Source organism: Tribolium madens, unplaced genomic scaffold (assembly GCF_015345945.1).
Source record: "Tribolium madens isolate multiple individuals breed KSU strain unplaced genomic scaffold, Tmad_KSU_1.1 Scaffold_3;HRSCAF=73;Tcas5.2_LG2, whole genome shotgun sequence".
In the NCBI taxonomy this organism is placed as follows: Eukaryota; Metazoa; Arthropoda; class Insecta; order Coleoptera; family Tenebrionidae; genus Tribolium; species Tribolium madens.
The window spans coordinates 1,682,610-1,702,256 of NW_025401006.1; the positions used below are offsets into that span (position 1 = coordinate 1,682,610).

The 19,647-nt window shown below is 32.9% G+C and overlaps 5 protein-coding genes across 10 annotated transcripts; 3 read left to right on the top strand and 2 right to left on the bottom strand.

Moving 5' to 3' along the window:
• The first annotated feature begins 9 nt into the window (after positions 1–9).
• On the top strand, positions 10–2,361 carry LOC123007358 (suppressor of fused homolog). Its single transcript, XM_044402618.1, has 7 exons — positions 10–151; positions 205–357; positions 615–707; positions 754–932; positions 988–1,216; positions 1,266–1,691; positions 1,746–2,361. Exons 2-7 carry the CDS (start codon positions 209–211, stop codon positions 2,023–2,025), a joined length of 1,356 nt encoding a protein of 451 aa, XP_044258553.1. The 5' UTR covers positions 10–151; positions 205–208; the 3' UTR covers positions 2,026–2,361.
• Positions 2,362–2,449: 88 nt separating this feature from the next.
• LOC123006981 (nucleoporin NDC1) lies at positions 2,450–5,570 on the top strand. Of its 2 annotated transcripts, none has more exons than XM_044401963.1 (6): positions 2,450–2,687; positions 2,734–2,946; positions 3,007–3,256; positions 3,303–3,436; positions 3,485–3,710; positions 3,772–5,570. In XM_044401963.1, the coding sequence occupies exon 6, from the start codon at positions 3,781–3,783 to the stop codon at positions 5,515–5,517; it is 1,737 nt and encodes a 578-aa protein (XP_044257898.1). In that variant the 5' UTR covers positions 2,450–2,687; positions 2,734–2,946; positions 3,007–3,256; positions 3,303–3,436; positions 3,485–3,710; positions 3,772–3,780; the 3' UTR covers positions 5,518–5,570. The 2 variants fall into 2 exon arrangements, with proteins under 2 accessions (XP_044257898.1, XP_044257897.1); XM_044401962.1 differs by having other exon boundaries at positions 3,485–3,559.
• A 35-nt stretch (positions 5,571–5,605) lies between these two features.
• Positions 5,606–17,789, bottom strand: LOC123006982 (beta-TrCP). 4 transcript variants are annotated; one of them, XM_044401965.1, is made up of 8 exons: positions 17,533–17,789; positions 10,754–10,985; positions 10,422–10,608; positions 9,916–10,372; positions 7,930–8,192; positions 7,682–7,868; positions 6,898–7,033; positions 5,606–6,846 (listed from the first exon to the last, which is right to left on the bottom strand). In XM_044401965.1, exons 1-8 carry the CDS (start codon positions 17,578–17,580, stop codon positions 6,836–6,838), a joined length of 1,521 nt encoding a protein of 506 aa, XP_044257900.1. In that variant the 5' UTR covers positions 17,581–17,789; the 3' UTR covers positions 5,606–6,835. The 4 variants fall into 4 exon arrangements, with proteins under 4 accessions (XP_044257900.1, XP_044257899.1, XP_044257901.1 ...); XM_044401964.1 differs by having other exon boundaries at positions 7,679–7,868; positions 17,533–17,788; XM_044401966.1 differs by lacking the exon at positions 17,533–17,789 and adding an exon at positions 16,925–17,144 and having other exon boundaries at positions 7,679–7,868.
• On the top strand, positions 17,431–19,137 carry LOC123006984 (acylpyruvase FAHD1, mitochondrial). Of its 2 annotated transcripts, none has more exons than XM_044401971.1 (4): positions 17,431–17,951; positions 17,999–18,095; positions 18,135–18,278; positions 18,323–18,439. In XM_044401971.1, exons 1-4 carry the CDS (start codon positions 17,887–17,889, stop codon positions 18,344–18,346), a joined length of 330 nt encoding a protein of 109 aa, XP_044257906.1. In that variant the 5' UTR covers positions 17,431–17,886; the 3' UTR covers positions 18,347–18,439. The 2 variants fall into 2 exon arrangements, with proteins under 2 accessions (XP_044257906.1, XP_044257905.1); XM_044401970.1 differs by having other exon boundaries at positions 17,485–17,951; positions 18,330–19,137.
• LOC123006983 (phospholipid phosphatase 5) lies at positions 18,549–19,599 on the bottom strand. The gene is made up of 3 exons (XM_044401969.1): positions 19,435–19,599; positions 18,832–19,385; positions 18,549–18,780 (listed from the first exon to the last, which is right to left on the bottom strand). Exons 1-3 carry the CDS (start codon positions 19,503–19,505, stop codon positions 18,692–18,694), a joined length of 714 nt encoding a protein of 237 aa, XP_044257904.1. The 5' UTR covers positions 19,506–19,599; the 3' UTR covers positions 18,549–18,691.
• Positions 19,600–19,647: the final 48 nt, after the last annotated feature.

Genomic DNA, 19,647 nt, shown 5'->3' on the forward strand with positions numbered 1-19,647 from the left:
CCGAGCCAGGCTACTTTTGTTTTGTTTGGCGGGTTGCCTAAAAGTTGTTCCTGCATTCTTGAAATATTTTCTTTTATTGGTGTGGAAGGAAGTGTAAAATGTTTTAAAGTGGAAACAATTTGCCAAGTAGAATAATTTTTCTGGATTTTTAGTAAGTAAACATGTTAGTTTTTAAAGTTTTGAGTTATTTACGGTGCAAAACAGAACAATGAATGAAGCTGCTGCTCTGCCCCATGGACCCCCAATGAACATTTTACCACCGACACCAGCAGGATTAGAGTCCTTGTACACACTATGTAGGAAAATTTACCCCGACCAAGTTAACCCCCTGCAAGTTACGGCTCTCATCAAATATTGGCAAGTGATTTTCACAATTTTTTTGTCATAATTACATAATAATAAAGCATTTACATTTTATTACATTTTACATTTATATAAATATTTTGATCATTCTTATGTTAAATTATCATAAAAAGTTAGAATTTGACTCAAATTCTATTTATAGTACGAGATTCAAGTCTACTTCCTGTATGTAAACAGGGGAGTTGAACTCCACCTATTTTTATTTTGAAACAGGGGAAGCGTTTTTTATTAATTTTTTTGCTCTGTTATAGGCTGGGAGGGCCAGATCCTTTAGATTACATATCAATGTATGCAAATCCAGGCATTCCACAAGAAAACATTCCTCCTCATTGGCACTACATAAGGTGATAATTTATCAATTAAAACTTTTAATATTAATACAAATTGTAGTTTTGGTCTATCGGACCTACACGGTGACGGACGAGTACACGACGTGTCAGGTGCTGATGGTGTTTCGGGTTTTGGTTTTGAGCTAACATTTAGGCTAAAACGGGAACCTGAAGAAACAGCACCACCAACCTGGCCGGCAACTTTGATGCAGTCTTTAGCTAAATATGTTTTCCAATCAGGTCTGCATTATTTATTTTTTTAATTTTCTGAGCTAAATATTTATGTACACCTCAGGTAATACCCTCTGTGCTGGTGACCATGTCTCCTGGCACTGTGCATTAGACAACAGCGAATCGCGAATACAACACATGCTGATGACCACCGATGTCCATTTAAAATCAATACAGACTCCTTTTGGTTCCGTAGATTTTGTCCAAATTGTTGGGATTTGTGCCGAGGAATTGAAAGCAGCGCAGCAGTGGAATGGGGCGGGAGTCCTTGATATGATTAGTAGAGTACCCTCGTAAGTCCAACACCAATCAGTTTCAATAAAAATAAAAATGAATTTCTAGCGCTGGTGGGCTATGGTTTATCACGGACATGAGACGAGGAGAAAGCATCTTTGAGCTTGACTTAAACGCCCATGAAGAAGTCGAGCGAGGGTTTGAGTTGGAAGGCTCAAATTTGAGCGGAGTTAGTGCTAGATGTTCATGGGTTGAGCAAGATCCAACTCGCATTGATATCATGCATTTGAAAGAAAAAACCGACTGTGACAATTTCCAATCAACTCAAGATGATTCTACTCTTGTGGGCCAAAAGCCGCTCCAGAGTGGCAACTTTGAACAGAGCCGTTCCAGTAGTACCAATTTTAAAATGGACGAAATTAGAGGTAGTTCAGGGGTTCTAGAGTCAACGGAATTATTACACGTTAAGAAACTAGAAGGCGTTCATTTGGTTTTTAATTTAGAAGCTGGGAGCTTACTTCCACTGGCCATTAGGTGAAAAGATTTTATTGGTTGGATTTTTTAAATTTATATACTTTTATTTAAAAGGGGACGAGTACGACATGGCAGACACTTCACATTCAAGTCGGTGTTGGGCGAAACTGCTATAACACTAGTGGCGAATACAGTTACTGGGACGTTGGTGGACTCAGAACACCCTTATGTTGCTCAAGGCTCATGGCTACAAATCCTTATCACTGATGGTTTAGCTCAGGATATGGCGGTTACTTTTCAAGTTCTGGCAAGTCCAGAAGCCCTTTCTTTACCAAAAACATTCTCGTGGCCTGATAAAAAATTATCTGTGACTATTGTAGCTGATAAGTTATAGTAAATACTCAGATATTGTCTCACTAATCAGGTTAAATGTTTTTATTTGTGTAATAAGACTAAAGTAGGTTTAATTATTTAGTCTCTGTTGTGTTTCTCACACTTACGAAATAATCAAACACAAGCAATATCTAGGCATACTTCGATATTTTAGTTTTACTCAATTAATTTATTACTTTATTTATTATTAACTTAAATTGAACCACCCCATATGATTTGTATATTATAATTTATGCTATACATATCGGAATTAAAGTACAAAAATAACACATATTAAACCATAGACCTGTAGACCGATTCACTTGATTCTAAATGAATAAAACTTTTTTTAACATTATTTAAATTTCTTCCTTTTTTGGTTTTGAATCACTCTGTATATAATTTTACTTTCTTTTAGTTTTCGGTTGGTGATATTGTATTTTGATTAGTGACACTTGAATTGTAACCTAACCTAAGATATTTTCAAATTTATTAAACAATTTTGTTTTGGAATTGTACGATATGGATGTAGTTAATGAAGTAGTCGTTCCAACGTTCGTTAACGCGCACTTATTTTGGATAATTTACAAGAAAGACCTGCTTTTACGAGCAGCAATGAATAAAGTAATGAAAAGCAGTCGATGTGCAAAAGTTAAGAGTCCAGGCGAACTTGCAGATGATCAGGTGTGACTTTTTTTTTAATTCAAAATTGCAAGTTATTTTGTTGTAGATTGTGGCTGTTAATATTGAAGAAGTGTGGGCAAGAGGAATAGTTCAAGACATAGAGAAAGATTTTGGAAGTGATTTTAAATACAAATGTTGGCTTCCAGATTACGGGACTATGAGAATTGTAACGAATATTTACCTTTTACCTAAAGAATTAGAAGACTGTCCACATATTGCCAAACAAGCTAGTCTAGAAAATGTCGTTAATTTAATGACGGTAAAATTAGAAAATAATTTATGGATTAATTAATTATTAATTGAAAAATTTTAATGGTAGGATTTAGTTCTCGGAGATAGTGGATATGAATTCCAATTCAAAACTACAACTAATGACATAGAAGGTGTCCAAAGAGTTGCTAATGATTGTCTTGAGTCAGCAGAAAAAATATTTTTTCAAGTAAAAAGAGAAGACGAGTTTAACATGTATGGGGATATTGTTTGTGTTTATCAAGACAGTGTTCAAGAATCACTTACTGAATATTTAATTGATAAGAAGCTATTAAAAACTGATGAAACATTATTCAAAAGTAAACATTTTTACAAAAATGTTAAAAATAATCGTTCTTTTTGTAGCACTGGAAACCAGTAGAACTACTTTTAAAGACAATTATTTTCAATATATATTAAATATGCAACAACCGTTGGATAAGACAGAAACAAGAAATTTAAATAGGATTATTTTCAACCAAAACAAAAGTCTCTCAATGGTTTGTAAAATTTAGTATTTTTTGTAAAAAGTTATAATGTTATTGTAGAATTTCTTCAACCGAAATTTTGCATTGAATGAAAACCACAATGGATACTAAATGGGGTACTTTACCGCTGAAGCCGTATGAATTTTTTTACCTAGGGACATTTTTTACCCGCGAAATTTAGTTGGTGCGCCTGTACGTCATTTGTTGTTAACTGTCAATTTAAAATTTCACCGTTTTTTTACTTTAAAAGTAGTTTATATTCGTTTTATTTAATAAACAATCAGAGGTAATTATTTTTATAAAACTCTTATTCATTTTAAATACAATTAACACGTAACAAATTGCAGGTACGAGCCATGCAACCGGCGACAATAAATCCTAACCTAACAACTCCACAAACCTTCAGCTACAAAGACATCCTCGTAAAGAAATTAGCCCGTGCTGTGGCTTGTAGTGTAGTTTCCCAAATCGTTATACTTTTAGTTTATATAACAGTCGCCAATATCAATATTTTGTCCCCAGTGGAATGGACAAGCTCAATACTTAACACCTTCACACACTTGAGCACATGGATTTTTGTTATTATTTTTTCGTTGATAATATTTGCACAGTGTTTGATATGTGCCAAAGATTATGTTCTGATGACTTCGTATTGTTCAACTCGATTTCAGCAAATTTGTCGCATATTTTCAGTTCACAATTTTATCCTTCTTCTACTTCATGTTGTAACAGGAGGCGCATTTGTTTGGCAAATTCTTTCCGTCATCGAAAGTAGTAATCAATCTCTAACGATCAAATGTGACGAGAATCGTAGTTGTTTAGTTGAAGACGTTTTTTTCTTAATAATTGGGGGTTTTTGGACCGGTTTTTATTTCTTCACAAAAGTGTATATTTCGACCAAGCAATTAGTGTTTCCTGTTATCCAACAACGGAAGTTTCTTCAATTTCGATCAAACATTTCCGTGTTATTTAAACAAAGTGTGGCAACGGCCGTTTGGCCCACTTTTTATTTTGCTGTATTTTATTACTTATGGGGCAATGAATTAGAAAGTCGTTTCATGGCTTTTGTTAATTTAGACAGAGCTTCCCGAGAGAGCAGCATTTTAATTTATGTTTATTTGTGGTGGTTTTCAACCTTATATTGCTTTAGTAACAATTTGATGCGATTCTTTTTCCATTTATTTCTCACTGAACCTGTACAATTTCCGATTGTTAAGGAAAATATTTACATTTTGACGCTACAAGAAGCCATAAATATGGATAATCTTCCAATAATTCAGAACCTGGCATGTTTGGATTTATTTTTATTGTCTCAATGGTCCCCAATGCGGCGACAATTACTTTTCACTTTGTCTCAACCTGGAGGGCATCCCCACAATTGGAACTCCTTGACTGAAAGTGTTTTAAAACTATTTACGGATTACACCAACCTTTTGAAGAAATCTACAGAACACCCGACGCAAGAAAAACCGAAGAAGCAAACTGAAACCATCTTTCCATTTTTGGTACAATCACCACAAACTGATCCAAGACTTAAATTCAGGAATTTAAGAAATTTGTCAATGAGTGGCGAGTTTTTGGATGTTGTAAATGTCACGCATAATGGATCCTCAAATACAGTTAAATCGTTCAAGGAGAATATTGATGAAAGTGTTCAGAAAGTCGTTTCTTTTGTGAAGATTTTATTTGGGATTAATTTCCTGTTCGGGGAGTTGCCTCAAGTCAACATACAGAAGTGTTTAGGGAATGGACAGTTGATAATTTGGTCAAGTCAGGGAATTTCCGAATTGACGGCTGTTTCATTGGTTGAGGATAAATATGGCATAGTTCAGAAGGATTTACCAGTGATTATATCAACTTTAGTTCAGTTGAAACAAAATTTAGACAAATTGAATAAAGTTCCATCTTTGTCAAGAAAAGTCGCAGCTTTGGACGATTTCAATTACCGGATGAAAAATGCAATCACTGCAGCCGTGAAACATAGTTTATTTAAAATTTGTTTGAATTTTGGGGAATATTTTGGCGATGTTCCGCTTAGTAAAGACGTCTTGCATTATTTGCAGATTAATTTTATGTTAAAAACTACCAACTAAGCTTTGCTTCAATTAAGACTGTATGTTTTTATTTAATAAATTTTTTGGGATAACTGTTTTTCTGTTAATTAATAAATAAAACTAGATGTTGTCTCAGCAAAATGTATTACACGCATAAAATATAAATAACTCTAAATAAAAATAGTAAATGCAAATGATGTTACCACTACATTCATAGTATTTACATTAATCTATAAAATGATTTAAGTGCCTCTTATTGATAATGTAGGTTGTTTTAAACATGAAATTGTGTACATTCCAGATATAGTACAAAACAGACATACAAATTTTTCTGTAAGATTTTATCACAAAAGCCGTTACAAGTATTATTGTAAATCTAATCTAGGAGAAATACTACATTTTGGCAGAATCGTCTAAAATAAATTAGCAAGAACAGCCCGTGGCCACTTCTTGGAATCCCAGTACACTCGCAGCCTCATTAAATTAATGCACCAAATATAAAATACTTTTGGTTGCAATAATTTTCCCATAAAAAAATAGGGAGAAAACCCTTAAAATAAATAGATCGATGAAAACGATGAAAGTTTAATCCTAAACTAAAATTAATCATCACTGAAATCACCCCAAAATCCTATAAATCAATTTAAATGTACTGTACAATTTTTTACTGCCTAAACGCTCTCTCTAAGTTTGCAAAAAATAATTAGACTAGAAGCTCAGTTTTTTGCCCAACAAACTGTAGATAGAATCTGCACCACTACAGTGTAAAAATTATTAAAAACAACCTGATTCCTAAATCGTGTAGAGTCTATAGAGTTCTATCATTGAAATTTCATAGACTAGAGAGCTAAAATTAGTTGTTCATTTTTGCAAAATTCAACGACAACGGAATTAAAACAAACTTTGCATAACGTCAACAATTAACTAATGATCCATCAAGTATATAGATAAAATGGCGTACACGCATAAAAAATCGTACTCTTAGATGTTTTAAACGTACTATCACATAATTCATAATTAAACTCATTTAAATTATAACAGATCAACAGAGGTTTTGTGTCGACATCTATGAGATAAACGTTCTTAATTCGGTCTAGGAAACAACAGCGAAAAATGTTCCGAAAAGACAAAACACATAAAAAACTAACTCCAATTATGTCAAATACGCTCTTTCATATTATAAATTAAGACATAAATATATCCAATTTAAGTATAACATTATACACAATTATTACAAATAATTTTCTAAATTTTTATATTCCTAGTCAGTTTATGCGTCAACTGATTGACACGAGCACTTGCCCCAAAATTGTTTCTTTACACACACACATGATGAAGAAAGCGGCTTCTGGACAATTCATTCAAATGCTGAAAGAAAAACACTTAGAAAAAAAATCAACAATAACACAAATTACATACGAGACGGAGAAGGCGATTTCGTATTTCTATCTCCAATTGAATTAAGGAAATTCCAAATAAGAATAGTATCGTCGTGTGAACTGCTCACTATTTGAAATTCGTCAAACTGCAACCTGAACACTCTACCTGTGTGTTCCTGAAAATAAGAAATAGAAATATTTAGACACCTGGAAATGTTTTTTACACCCATCGAAACTTTTCATGAATGCAATCAGTCAAAAAATCATTTAAAACCTTGTATGATATGAACACGTAATAGGCTCATTTAGCACCTTCTATGAACATACGAGTCCAGAGTTGAAAAACAGTCACGATGATTAAACGTAAAAATTATGTCATGTCTACTTACCGCAAGCTGCAAAAGAATTAACTTTAGCAAGTAGTTTTGAATAAAATAAAAATTTCATAATCAAAATAAAACAGCTCTGGTGACATCACTATCCTGCTTCTCTTTAAAGATGTGTTTTTCTATTTTTAAATAATTTGAATACTGATGCGTTATTAAGAAAATTAAAAATTAGTCCAATAATGACTTTTTCCATTAATCTTTAATAAGTAATGAGCATCCAAAACGTTACGCATTTCAAAATGTCAAAAGGTCACTTAAGAGTAAATTTTTGTAAAAAAATGACTAAATGGGCCCATTAGATGGACAAGCATAAACAGATTACCTGCAAACGATCGTTGTTAAGAAACTAGCATTTTGTTAAATCTAATAAATGAATTGTGAAGCGCTGCGTTATGACATTAGATGAATTTAATGACTGTACTATTAACTTACTACCAATGTTCGAAGACATAAAGCACTGGCCGGCGTTCTGGGATCAAGCGCCGCGACGAGATCCCAAACTTTAATTTTTCCATCATAAGCCCCGCTGACAATTCGTTTCGAGTCGAAACGAATACAACGCACTAGTTCTTCATGCCCTTCAAGCACCCGCAGACAAGAACCGCCTTCGATATCCCACAACCTGGAAATCGATCGTGTTTTGTGGTTTCTTTATCGCGTATGTAGACAACCGCAATGTTTACCTTATAGTATTGTCCGAACTTCCGCTTACGACCAACCTATCTCTATATTGCAAACAGGCGATGCCTCGTTTATGTCCGTTTAACGTTCGTATAAACTCACAAGTTGAGGTGTTCCACACTTTTATCGTTCGATCACCCGATGCCGAAACTATGTATTTTTCGTCGAAATCGACCACGTTTACGGCGGCTCTATGCCCCACCAACACCCGACGAAGGGTGATTTCGTTCGGGGATGTCATGTCCCACACAGCTATCGACCGATCCTGAAAAAACAAACGAGTTATTAATATTGCATTAATTTAATTGACACAAGTAACAGTAAGACTTCCTTATTGAAAGACTAAAAAACACATTCTCAACATTCTCACACCTTAATTTTCTTTAATATAGTTTTTACTATCTTCTTTTATGTCCAAAATTCATATCAAGTTATGTTTAAAAGAGTATACGATGTAATTTTCTAGTACAAAGTGATCCACAATGAATTAGTCTGTAGGCAACCCTGACTATAATTTTAAAGCTTACTATTGGACTGTGCTTTTGATTAACAACAATTCAACAATATTGAGGGGTTCTACAGTTGCGGAATTAAAATTTCGGGCAGTATTGTCATTTTCACAATGTAAACTCTAAAACAACCTTTACATTAATAATCTCATTGATTACTCTTGTCAAGTTTAATTGTCAAATTTCAGTCATGATGACAGTAAAAGGTAGTTTACAGTGGAACTTTTTGATGTGACAGAAAAAAAACTGCCCGAAATTTTAATTCCGTAACTGTACGTCATTTGTCAAGCAAAACCGTATCCGATTACAGTGTTTCAAATTATTAACAAAAATACTTTCAAATCTGTTTCTGGATCACTTCGTAAATATCCAAAAGTACACAACTGGGCGTGTATGCGTAGATGACTAAAGGCGGCTCGGACCAGTACACTTTAAAAAAGAGGGGAGTTTTCGGAAGCAGGCTCGTGTGGAATCGCTTTATTATCGCAATATTTGAGACAGGACGCCACTGGTCCGCGTCCCCACTTATGCTTGCGCGCAATTAAGCTCTACCCAGGTGTGTACTATTGGCTTTTACCCTATTCTACCGTATAATAAGATCAATTTTAGAAAAAAAAAACTGTCATTGAAAGAATTTTTATTAAACAGCATAACATTTTTTTTATTTTCAGAAGTTCTGGATTAAAAAAATAAACCAAATAAAATAATTACAAAAAGACAATTTTAATTTAATGAAAAACATTAACCTTTTAAAGCTCGTCCATTTTTTAGGATTAAATATGTTCAACCTACCGGCTTTTGTCAACAAACTTTATCACACCAATAATAGGATTCAAACGTTACTTTTAGTAAAAAAGTAACTAATAATAGCTCAAGGTTTTAGCCTAATTGGGAAGAACTTGAAAGTAATTTTCAAATGCAATGGTCTGGTAGAAATACTTAAACTAATTGCCAATGATTTATAAAAACAAAATTGAATTTCATACAATGCATTTACTTTCGTTTTTGTTAAAAATTAAACCCAAACAGGAAGTGTGAAATTTTTAATTAAATGTCCAATTAAAGCTAGTGCACCATAAAATAAATTCTTGGTCTAGTTATATAAATTTAACTCGTTGCAATAAAACTAAATTAGAGTGCTTTCTTTTTTTATGTTAATAACTCATTCACAATTGTGACCCCAAAATAAATTATCATATCCATGATAAATCCATTTTAATTCGTGGAAATAACGATAACGGGAAATATATTCTCTGTTTTTAATCTGACAGAATTGTATTCAAGTTCAAACAATGAGAATTTACGATTGTGTATCACTTCACTGAAAAGTCTGACATATATTTATTCTATAAAAAAATTTAAGACCAAGTTTCTAACGGTACTTTAATTGACGCTTAATTACGATTAAAATTGACGGTTTTCACTTGTTTTTTTTTGCACAAATCACTAATGAAGTTTGAATGCTTCATTTCGACTTACTTTTGAACAGGTGACCATCATTCCGTTATTGAATCTAAGATGAAGGACGGCTTCACAATGATGGATGAGCGTATTGACCATTTCTCCCGTGTTAACGTTCCAGACGCGCACAGTCGAATCACTAGAACCACTAATAATAACTTTATCGTCGTATTGTAAACACAAAACCGATCCCGTATGTCCTATGAGAACTTTAGTGCACTGCAATGTACTTCTGTCCCATATTTTAATTGTATTGTCCCTGAGACCCGACACGATTTTCTGATCGTCGTATTGCAAACAATAAACTCCTTTGCTGTTTTCAGATCGACAGTTGATTCGTTGCAAGATGTGTCTACCGTTTCGCCAATTACTTTCTATGCTTTCTATATCGCGGATGATTTTCGGGAAAAGGGCTCGATAAAACGAATGAGGACGATGGTTTTCACCAGGTCGTGGTTTGAATAAATATTGTATCCTGAAAGTTTTTTACTTAGACACTTAATAATTTGGCTTTTATTAAATACCATTGTCTGCGTTCGGCTAAGCCTCTCCATAATGAATCCGTTCGAACTTTTCGCTCGATTAGCTTCTTCCAAAGCATACCCTCTGAGATTACCCTAAACCATTCTTTGCACACCAATTCGGCGTTCCGTAAACTATCAGCTTCCAAATATGACAATATATTCTCAGCGACGTGGTCCAATCCTTGCTCTGAAAACATTTTCAATTAAACTTTGATTAAAAACCATAATTATAACACCTACTAATCTTTTATGATTGAACAGACTCAAATAAGAAATTTGCATTTTTTATATTTTTTTTTTACAATACTTTGGAGTAGTTTTTGGCAGCTTACTTGGTAAAAGAGATATAAAATCTCGTTGAAGCATAGGTTTCAAATAGGAATTGATGTGTCCGTGTTGGTAATGACACATCCTAGCTAGTAAATTTTCTACGAATTCGACTTGGTCGGTTTCGCTCCATTTTTCGAAGCATTTCAGACATGTTTCTCTCTCCGCGTTAAAAGTGGCCGATGGTTCTTTCTTCCTGGCCGTATCGTACGGTGATAAAATTGTCATTGGATATTGCTGAAAACAAAAACAAAACTATTACTATAAGACACATATCTGCAAACAAAATTACCGCTATGTTCCGATAAGTGATACGAGCTAAATTTAGTCAAACTTTGATTAAAGCAAAGCGGTTATAGTATGTAATATCATCAACATGTTAGATAAAGGAAACTACAAACAACTACCGTTTGTCGCTATTTTTATGCACCTAATGAACCCGTCTGAGAACAACATAAAACTGAACATAAACATAAAAGATAACTGTCGACGAAAAAATGATAAAGACAACAATTAAATGTAAATTGTAGAAAGTTGAACGCCTTGTGCTTACACAAATCGCTGATTTACTTCTGATACAAAATCGAGTCGATCTTAGATGTACTGTTCATCTGGTGACTCTCTTTTTTCCTCAACATAAGAATAATCTCATAAATAAAGCACGCTCGACATTCAGGACGAAATTAACATACACGGTACACTTGAACTAGAATGAATGCTAGGAGACAAGACGAGTTTCCGAGGACGGTTCCATGAAATGAATTTTTTTTGTTGTCTAATCGCGATCTAATATCAATACAAAAACTCTAATTAATCGACCATAAAATGTTTGCAAAAATATCGCCAAATTTAATGAAATAGAGAAACCACAACGTTTTCTATCTTTAATTGTAGCTCTTAATGACGTCAATTAATTAAAGCTGTCTAGAAAACGTAATTTTAAAATTTTTTGGTTGTGACAACAATAATTAATTTACATTTAATTTACCATCACCGGAATAAATTGCTTGTCATGAACCGAGTATTTTCTTACATCTTGTTCAAGGATTATTTACGGAAAAATCGATTAGTTACGATTCAATTCACTGTAAGGTTTGAAATGAATTTTTTACGAGTTGCACTCAAAGACAGAGTGCAAGAAATTTTAATTTTTCGCTTTGCCAACCAAATTCCTTATTTCAAAATTATTTCATTCACTACATAAACTTAGCAAGAAGCTCTTCCTAGAATTTTTATTAGTTTTTTATTTGTTAAATAAAAATTAATAAGATTTACATCTTGCACTCTACCAACTGTTCAAGTAGGTACGTAATTTTTTTAATATTTCCAAACAATAATTTAAGGTCGCTTGTATTCTTCATACCATAAACAAGAATGCAACCTGGTATAACCTTCGTTTAAAATTAATTCAAAATATGTATTTAGAAAAAAAAGGCACTGTTTCCACGGCCAAACCTTTGAAAGGATTGTAACAAAGATTTTCTTGAAGTTGAGCAACACTACGATTTTACTATTTGTCAATGACAAAGTTATGCACTCAACACTAATACAAAGTTATTACTCCATCTCAATTAACAAACAATGTGTAATCCTTTAACAAATATATAACATTCATATAGACAGTACGAAACTAGTTATTAGCTAATTAAATTTTCATACGTGCACCATTATAAATTTCTAATCCAATTATTCATTTCAGCGAATTAGACATTAACAACAATCGTCTTTTACAACTTCCAATTTATTCGTTTAATCCAGAATAAAATTCCCACCTACACATTCCTCATCAACTTTCCACGAGCCTGATCCAAAAGCAATTTATTTTCAATTATAATGCACAAGGGGTTTACTTTACTGTTGTTTTTAATAGAAGATTATTTTATAATTTTAGTAGTATTGCAAATGTATTTAATATAAATTTATCTTATGAGAACCCTAATCTGAGAAAAGCAGCTTATCGTTCAACGTTCACCAATTATAATAAGTTGTTGCTTTGGGTGAGTCAAACGAAACATGTCCGCATTCTACAACGAGAGAAACGAATCAAGGACCGATCCGCTAGCCAAGAAGGTCCTAAATGTTGTTTCGCACCTTATTTGTTACTTCCACTAATTGGCAATGTTTGATAAACCTTGCTGGTGACAATGAAGCAGCAAAATTAATTATTTGGAAGCACCAGCTACTTGGCGGTTACTGAATAATAAAGGACAAAGCACGACCATATCGACAGATGCGTGGAAAGAGCTCGTGAAAGGTTGGAGCTTGGATTGTTGTCGGTGCACTTTATGACATTTCACTATTATTAATAACAGATCTTGAATTATGAAAGAAGTTATACACGCTTTTTTAATGGTTGAAGAGTCGACTACTTTTTTTTTCTTAAACCGAGCTTAAGCAGCTTTAATATTCACCGTTCAAACGTGCATAGATCAAGATCTAAATTTCTACCATTTTTAATAATAGAATTTTATTACTTGAAGTTTTAAAGCTTACGAGGATTGATCGCAAGATGGTTTGTGGTGAAATTAATACGGGCTATTAGAGGTGACGTCACAGACGCGACTGTACTGAAGCTAAACATACAGTGTTGCCAGTTGTGATACTAGAGTACCAAATTGATACTAGATTTTTTTTACTAGATATTTATATTTACTTGTAAACAAATAATAATTTATATTCTCAGCCAAATAAACATTATGTGAATGTTAGTATTTTTTTATTTTATTTTGTTTTGGTACGACCTATCCACTCCTGTCGTTTGCAACATTCTGGCAATGCTGTACACATATTTTTGACGTACACAGAAAGTGAGGTTAGAACAGATTAAATTACAGAAATGTTGACTACAATTGTTAAAACCATTACGAAACGACACACATTTTTCATAGCAACTATTTCCTTAGAAACAATCTCCCTACACGTCCAGGATTCAAGAAATAAACTTTTATTTGTTTAGCTTCAAAGGTAAAGTCACGTACCTTGTTGACGTCACACTAATAGAGCGTATTATAAACAGTCTTTAGAAAATGTTTTTATGGGATAACAAAAGCTTACTTGCATAAAAAATACTATAAACACAGCGAATTATTTTACAACTGATATTATAAAAGCCAATTTGCATGGTTTTATACGTTTCAAAAATTTTTTGTGCGATTAGACTCTATTCGATTGTTTACTACGTCTCTTTCCAAGACAGTAAGTTGCATTTACTCGTTGCTATCCCAAACTCGTCTGGAGTATTTTGTTTATTCCGTGATATCTTTTGGCGTTCTAGAACATTTGTTATTTCTTGTTGATATTTTATTAAAAAAACAAAAAAAAATCAATCGCGCAAAAAATGTCATAAGCATCACAAACGTTAAAGACTTACCGATCTCAGACAATACTTGAAGTCGTCCCTCCTTCAAACAAATGTCTTCGATCAGTAAAATGTCCTTACCGTTCTTCATGCTTAATATGTATAGTACTAAATGGGTCTTTTTCCAATATTTTCGAAACCATTTTTAGATAAAATTAAAAAATTTGGTACAGATGACAACCTTATTACACCTAAACGAATTCAAAGATAAAATATTGAAATTTTTAATTTGGTGCTTCCTAAACTGGGTGGGTTTAGGTTAACTATTTTAGCTGTAGTCTCTTGCCACTTTCAGCAACAAAATTACAGGGTGTTTACGGTCTTGGAGTTGAAAATTGGCTTAGTAATAGAAAGAGTACAGAAATACTGTAACCGAGACAAGAACTGGTTTTCAATAGGTTTGGTTCGTTTTTCTTAATTTTCTTCCAAATTTATGGACATGGATCGCAAATATTAAAATAATAAATTGATTGTCGTGATTTACGGCGAAACACAAGGTAATGATACTCATGGCCACTGTTGCAGCTGAAGTAGCAGTTCTCAAACAAATAATATAAAATGAATTATTTCCTTACAACATAATTTTTTGTTGCGTGTTAGTTTTCTTCTACCATGAATATCAACTTATTTAAATTTCAACATTAAGGCCGTAAACATCCTGTATAAATTTCGTAGTTTTTCATAAAAAGGTCTTTTGCGTTTTACCGATTTTGAGTAAAATCAGTTTTAAAATTTATGTTATAGACCATAAACAGCATAAAATTAAAAATTAAATTCGTTTTACCGTTTAGGACGCCCCTGATTAAAAATTTCGACATTTCATCTTGGAATTCTGTACCAAGTTTTGTCTATTCTGAAATATTGCAAAAACTCCTTTAAAAAACGCACCCCTTTTAAAGCGTGTAACTCCCTTACATAGCATTTTTCGAAACATGTTTATAGGAAAGTTTTGTCTTAAAATTGAAAATTCTATGATCTATTTGAATTTGTAACAAAAAAACAAAACACCCTGTAGAGTATGTACGTACTTAATTGCAGTTTTAGTGCTTTAATTTATTAATGCCCAGTTTGCGGAACGATTTTTATCATTAGATAAATTTTTGTCGTTTCGATAGTTACTGCGCTGATGTGATTGGTGTTCCTGTTGCAATCAGGAAACCGATAAAATTTATCTAACGATAAATCATTTCAACAATAACAAAAGTGTATATTGTTTGCTAATAGTCATTTACGAACCAAATTCTAGAAGACATTTTTCGCGCATAAACGCATTATTGGAGGTACGAGCAACGAAAGAGCGAGTGCTTTATTCACGCGATGACATTGAACTTTATACAATATTTTTTGTAACAAACTTAATTTTTCTTTTATTAATACAATTGATTGTTACGAATAATAAATAATGGATAACGCTCGCCCTTGCGCTTATGCTATTTTTTGGTCCAATCAATTTTAAATTTAAATTGTCTCAAAAGTTAAAAAAAAATCAAATAGTTTGCGCTAGGAAAGTTACATGTATTTAATGTACAAATTTGAAGTTTCTGAGATGTAGACGATGCAACCTGAATTTTAGCGTTGGAAAATTTTTCAAAAGAATGCAATATAAACGAAGTTTGCATTTTTGGGTATTTTATTCATTCCAAAGCTAACATTTAATAGTGTGACATTTTAGTTAATGAAACTCCATGGTATCTACGTTTTATTATTCTTTTATTATTATTATTTTCTTAATGAGGCCATTTTTTCAGTAGCTATTCTTAATTTCAACTTGATGTTTTAAAACAATGTAATAGATATATTTATTAACAATTTTTCCTGGTAAAGTTTAAGGCTGCGTGCCAAACTGAAATTTATTTGGCGACAAAAACCCTCAATAATATCTCGGTAATTAGGAAAATTCGGAAAAGGCAAGTTGACCTATTTTGACTATCATGTCTTAAAATTTTAGCATAACTATTAAAATCACCCAGTAGAAAACATAATACTCAGCATACTTAAAAAATAAATTATCGATATCCTTTTATAAACAATGCCAAATATAATTAACACACGATAACTTGTGTATAAATAAACAATAACATTTTATAATTGTTTATTATAATTTTAACACGTGGAAAATAAAAAAATATGAAAAATAATACTCTTGTTTTGCAGTGTCATTAATGAACACCTTCCGTCACATTAAAATATTCAACAAACCAAAGAAAAATAATAAAGACAGATGACCTCGTACTTAATCAAAGCAATTGAACTTTACAATGTTATCCTGAATATCAGAATATGCATTGTTGTAAGATGACGTTACCAAAAAAAATTGTAAAAGTAAATTTATCTTAGAATTTGGAAAAAAATTATTATCTTTTAATGAATAATAACTAAGGCACATTGCATTTTTTTCTATTGTAATTTTTAATTATAACTACTGAAAATTCATAATACTTACAATTGTATACAAGAGTTTCGTAATGACTCATTGTTTAATTTTAGGTTTAATTTGTGTTTTTGCAAAAACCTAAAAACCAGTCACAAAGACGTTAATTTTACAATGCTAACATTTTCATTATTTGAGCCTACTAACTGAAACTTGTTTAGTTTAGGCGTAATAATTAAGATACTTGTTCCAACCTACAAACTGGTGTTATCCTATAGAATTCTCGGTTTGAGCCACTTTGTCAAAAACGTTATCACTGAAGATTATGAAAGTATTTATAAAAAAGCTGCTGTCCTCGCTTAGTCATTTCCTTGATAAGAAAGGTAGTTTAAATGTACTTATATGGCAAGTACCTCTGCATAATACACAATAATAAATTGCAATTACCTTTCGAGAAGAATGGTCTTGCATTATCACAGCACAAAATGTTCCTCACGAGTCAGTTAGTTCATCGCGTTTTGTAAATTCAACGCTTGGAAACGAGAAGAGAAAGTCGTCATTATTCGATGATCTGTTCATTAATTCAAGATTTTACTTTTCGCAAATACACAAAAGAAACGAAAACTTTCTTTGAGGTTGAATTAGTGCAACAAATACCGTTAAGTATGCTTCATGCTCAGGACGATACTCTGCCCTAAATCCAGACGATGAAATGATTCTTGAGCGATATTAGTGCCATTATGAGTCAGCCGACGACAGGTCAAGTACCCCCATCTTAGCATCGACAAAGAGTAATTCCTCGTTTCGTTCAGCGGCATGTCATGTCACGATCAAACAAATAGGCGCAAATAACGGTCTTTGCTAACAACAAAAACTCACTCAGATGCAATCGCTAACGAATATATTCCAAAAAACGGAGGTTAGCATCCGAGAGAAATTTGTGTCATTGAGTGACGTTTCGGCCCGAGATGAAATCATTACCACGAGCTTCTAATGCGATTTTTTGGAGATTCAAACCGGTCGCGAGGACAAAATAAACACCGGCGAGGACTTACTTGTGAATTACTGTTCGAATCGTCGATTTTGTCTGTTTCCATCATCATCGATGAAGCGAATCGTGTACACCTCACTGTCGCAATTTTTACTATCACTGCCACATTATTTCACTTAAAAGTAATAAAACAATCGTAAAACACTAGAGAGACTAATTACAATTTCGCTTTGCTGCCACAATAACTGAACAATATAAAGGAACAAACAACCAAAGCTTACAAGCCCATTTCACTTGTAGAATGGGCAAAAAAATAGCTTACCATTCTGGCAATGAGTCTAGGGATAAAACCAAAAACCCTGTCTCGCTAAAGCGCCAAGTTTGAATCAGACACACTTACGTAAGATTTTTGCCAAAAATGACGCAACTTGAGAATTTTGTTCAAAATGGTAAAAAAATCATCGGTGTAGCTGCAAATTATAAGTAAAGACTGGCACATTCTTGAAAAAGTTACAAAACTAAAATTTCAGGTCGTTGGTAAAAATACTCCAAAAACCGATTCCAGAAACCCCTAATATTTTTCTAAAACCCACAACTTCTTACATTACCGAAAAGCAGAAAATAATAGTAAGTCGCTCCACTTAAGGAAATACTAACAAATTTTAGATACCTCAAGGTTTTTCCGTCAATGAAGAAGTCGAATTGGGTGTGATTATCGGTAAAAATGGAAAATTTATTACAGAAAGTCAAGCAATGAATCATGTTGGTGGCTACTGTGTTGCTCTCGATATGACGGCCACTTGTCGCATGGTCTAAATCATTTAAATTTTATTTATTCAATTGTGATTTACCAGATTTTAGAAAGAAGCCAGAAGTAAGGGTGGTTCTTGGACTCTGGGGAAAGGTTTTGATACCGCATGTCCTGTTAGTAGATTTATACCAAAGAGTGCGATTGAGGATCCTCACAATAACTTAAATCTTTGGTGTAAAGTTAATGGGGAACTTAGGCAAAATGGAAACACAAATGATTTAATTTTCTCCATACCAAAATTAATTTCTTTCATATCACAATATATCACATTAGAAAATAATGATTTAATAATCACGGGGTCCCCACCAGGAATGGGTCCTGTTTACCCAGGTGACATTATTGAGGGTGGAATTGACAATATTATAAACATTAAGTACAGTGTGTCTAACTAATTAAAATAATAAATAAATTACTAATCTACACTAGTAATACTTTTTGGAAAATACAGTTTAAAACATAAGTAAGACACCACAGTCCCTATTAAGCCTCCTGCTATAATATCTGAAACAAATTAATTTATAACAAAATCGTAAATTAGTTTTTGCTGATAACCTTCATAGTGGTGGTGATAATCACATGTTCTACTAACAGCAATTGTAGCGGCAATGATTAATGGTACTATGCAAATACAAAGTTGCCAGGATTGTCCTTTAATATTCCCTTGATATAAATTAAATTTTCTTGTAATGTATAGACTCATGAACACCATACAAGTAAATGAAAATGAGGAGTGTCCACTAGGAAAGCTCTTTCTACCATCCATGTAACTTTTCCTAATCCCATTACAGTTTCTGTAATCTGTACCTTTACCATCAGGGAAGCACCGGTAATAAAAATCTGGCCTGGGTCTGCCAACAATAATTTTCAAATATGTTGTGATAAACCCATTTAAACAATAGGCTAGTGTCACTGCTAGCCCCGCAAGTGCGGTTTCGTCTGACTTTTTTGTTAAAAAATACTCAGTTGTGAAAAATATTAACGGAATGAATGTTATTGTCATCCATAATGCAGTGGGTGTGACGTAGCTGGGTGTGACAGGATATTTGTATTTCCATACTTCGCCTTCTGAAATTTCGCGAATAAAAGGTTCCGTGTGTTCAATCCATCTACAAAAATAAGGGGCTATCAAAATATACGAGGAACTACTATACATACAAGAATATGCACCACAAAACAACTCGTATTGAAATTTCGATAAATAAACTCCATTTAAGATCATAAATCATGCTAAAAATATTAATTATTGCTAAAGTGGAGGACGTTGTTACAAATCACACAATAATTTCAAATTTTTAGACTTTTGACAGTTGTCAAAAAATAATAAATTTCCTAGTTGGGGATTTTTGTTGTATTATGTAAGTGGAAGGG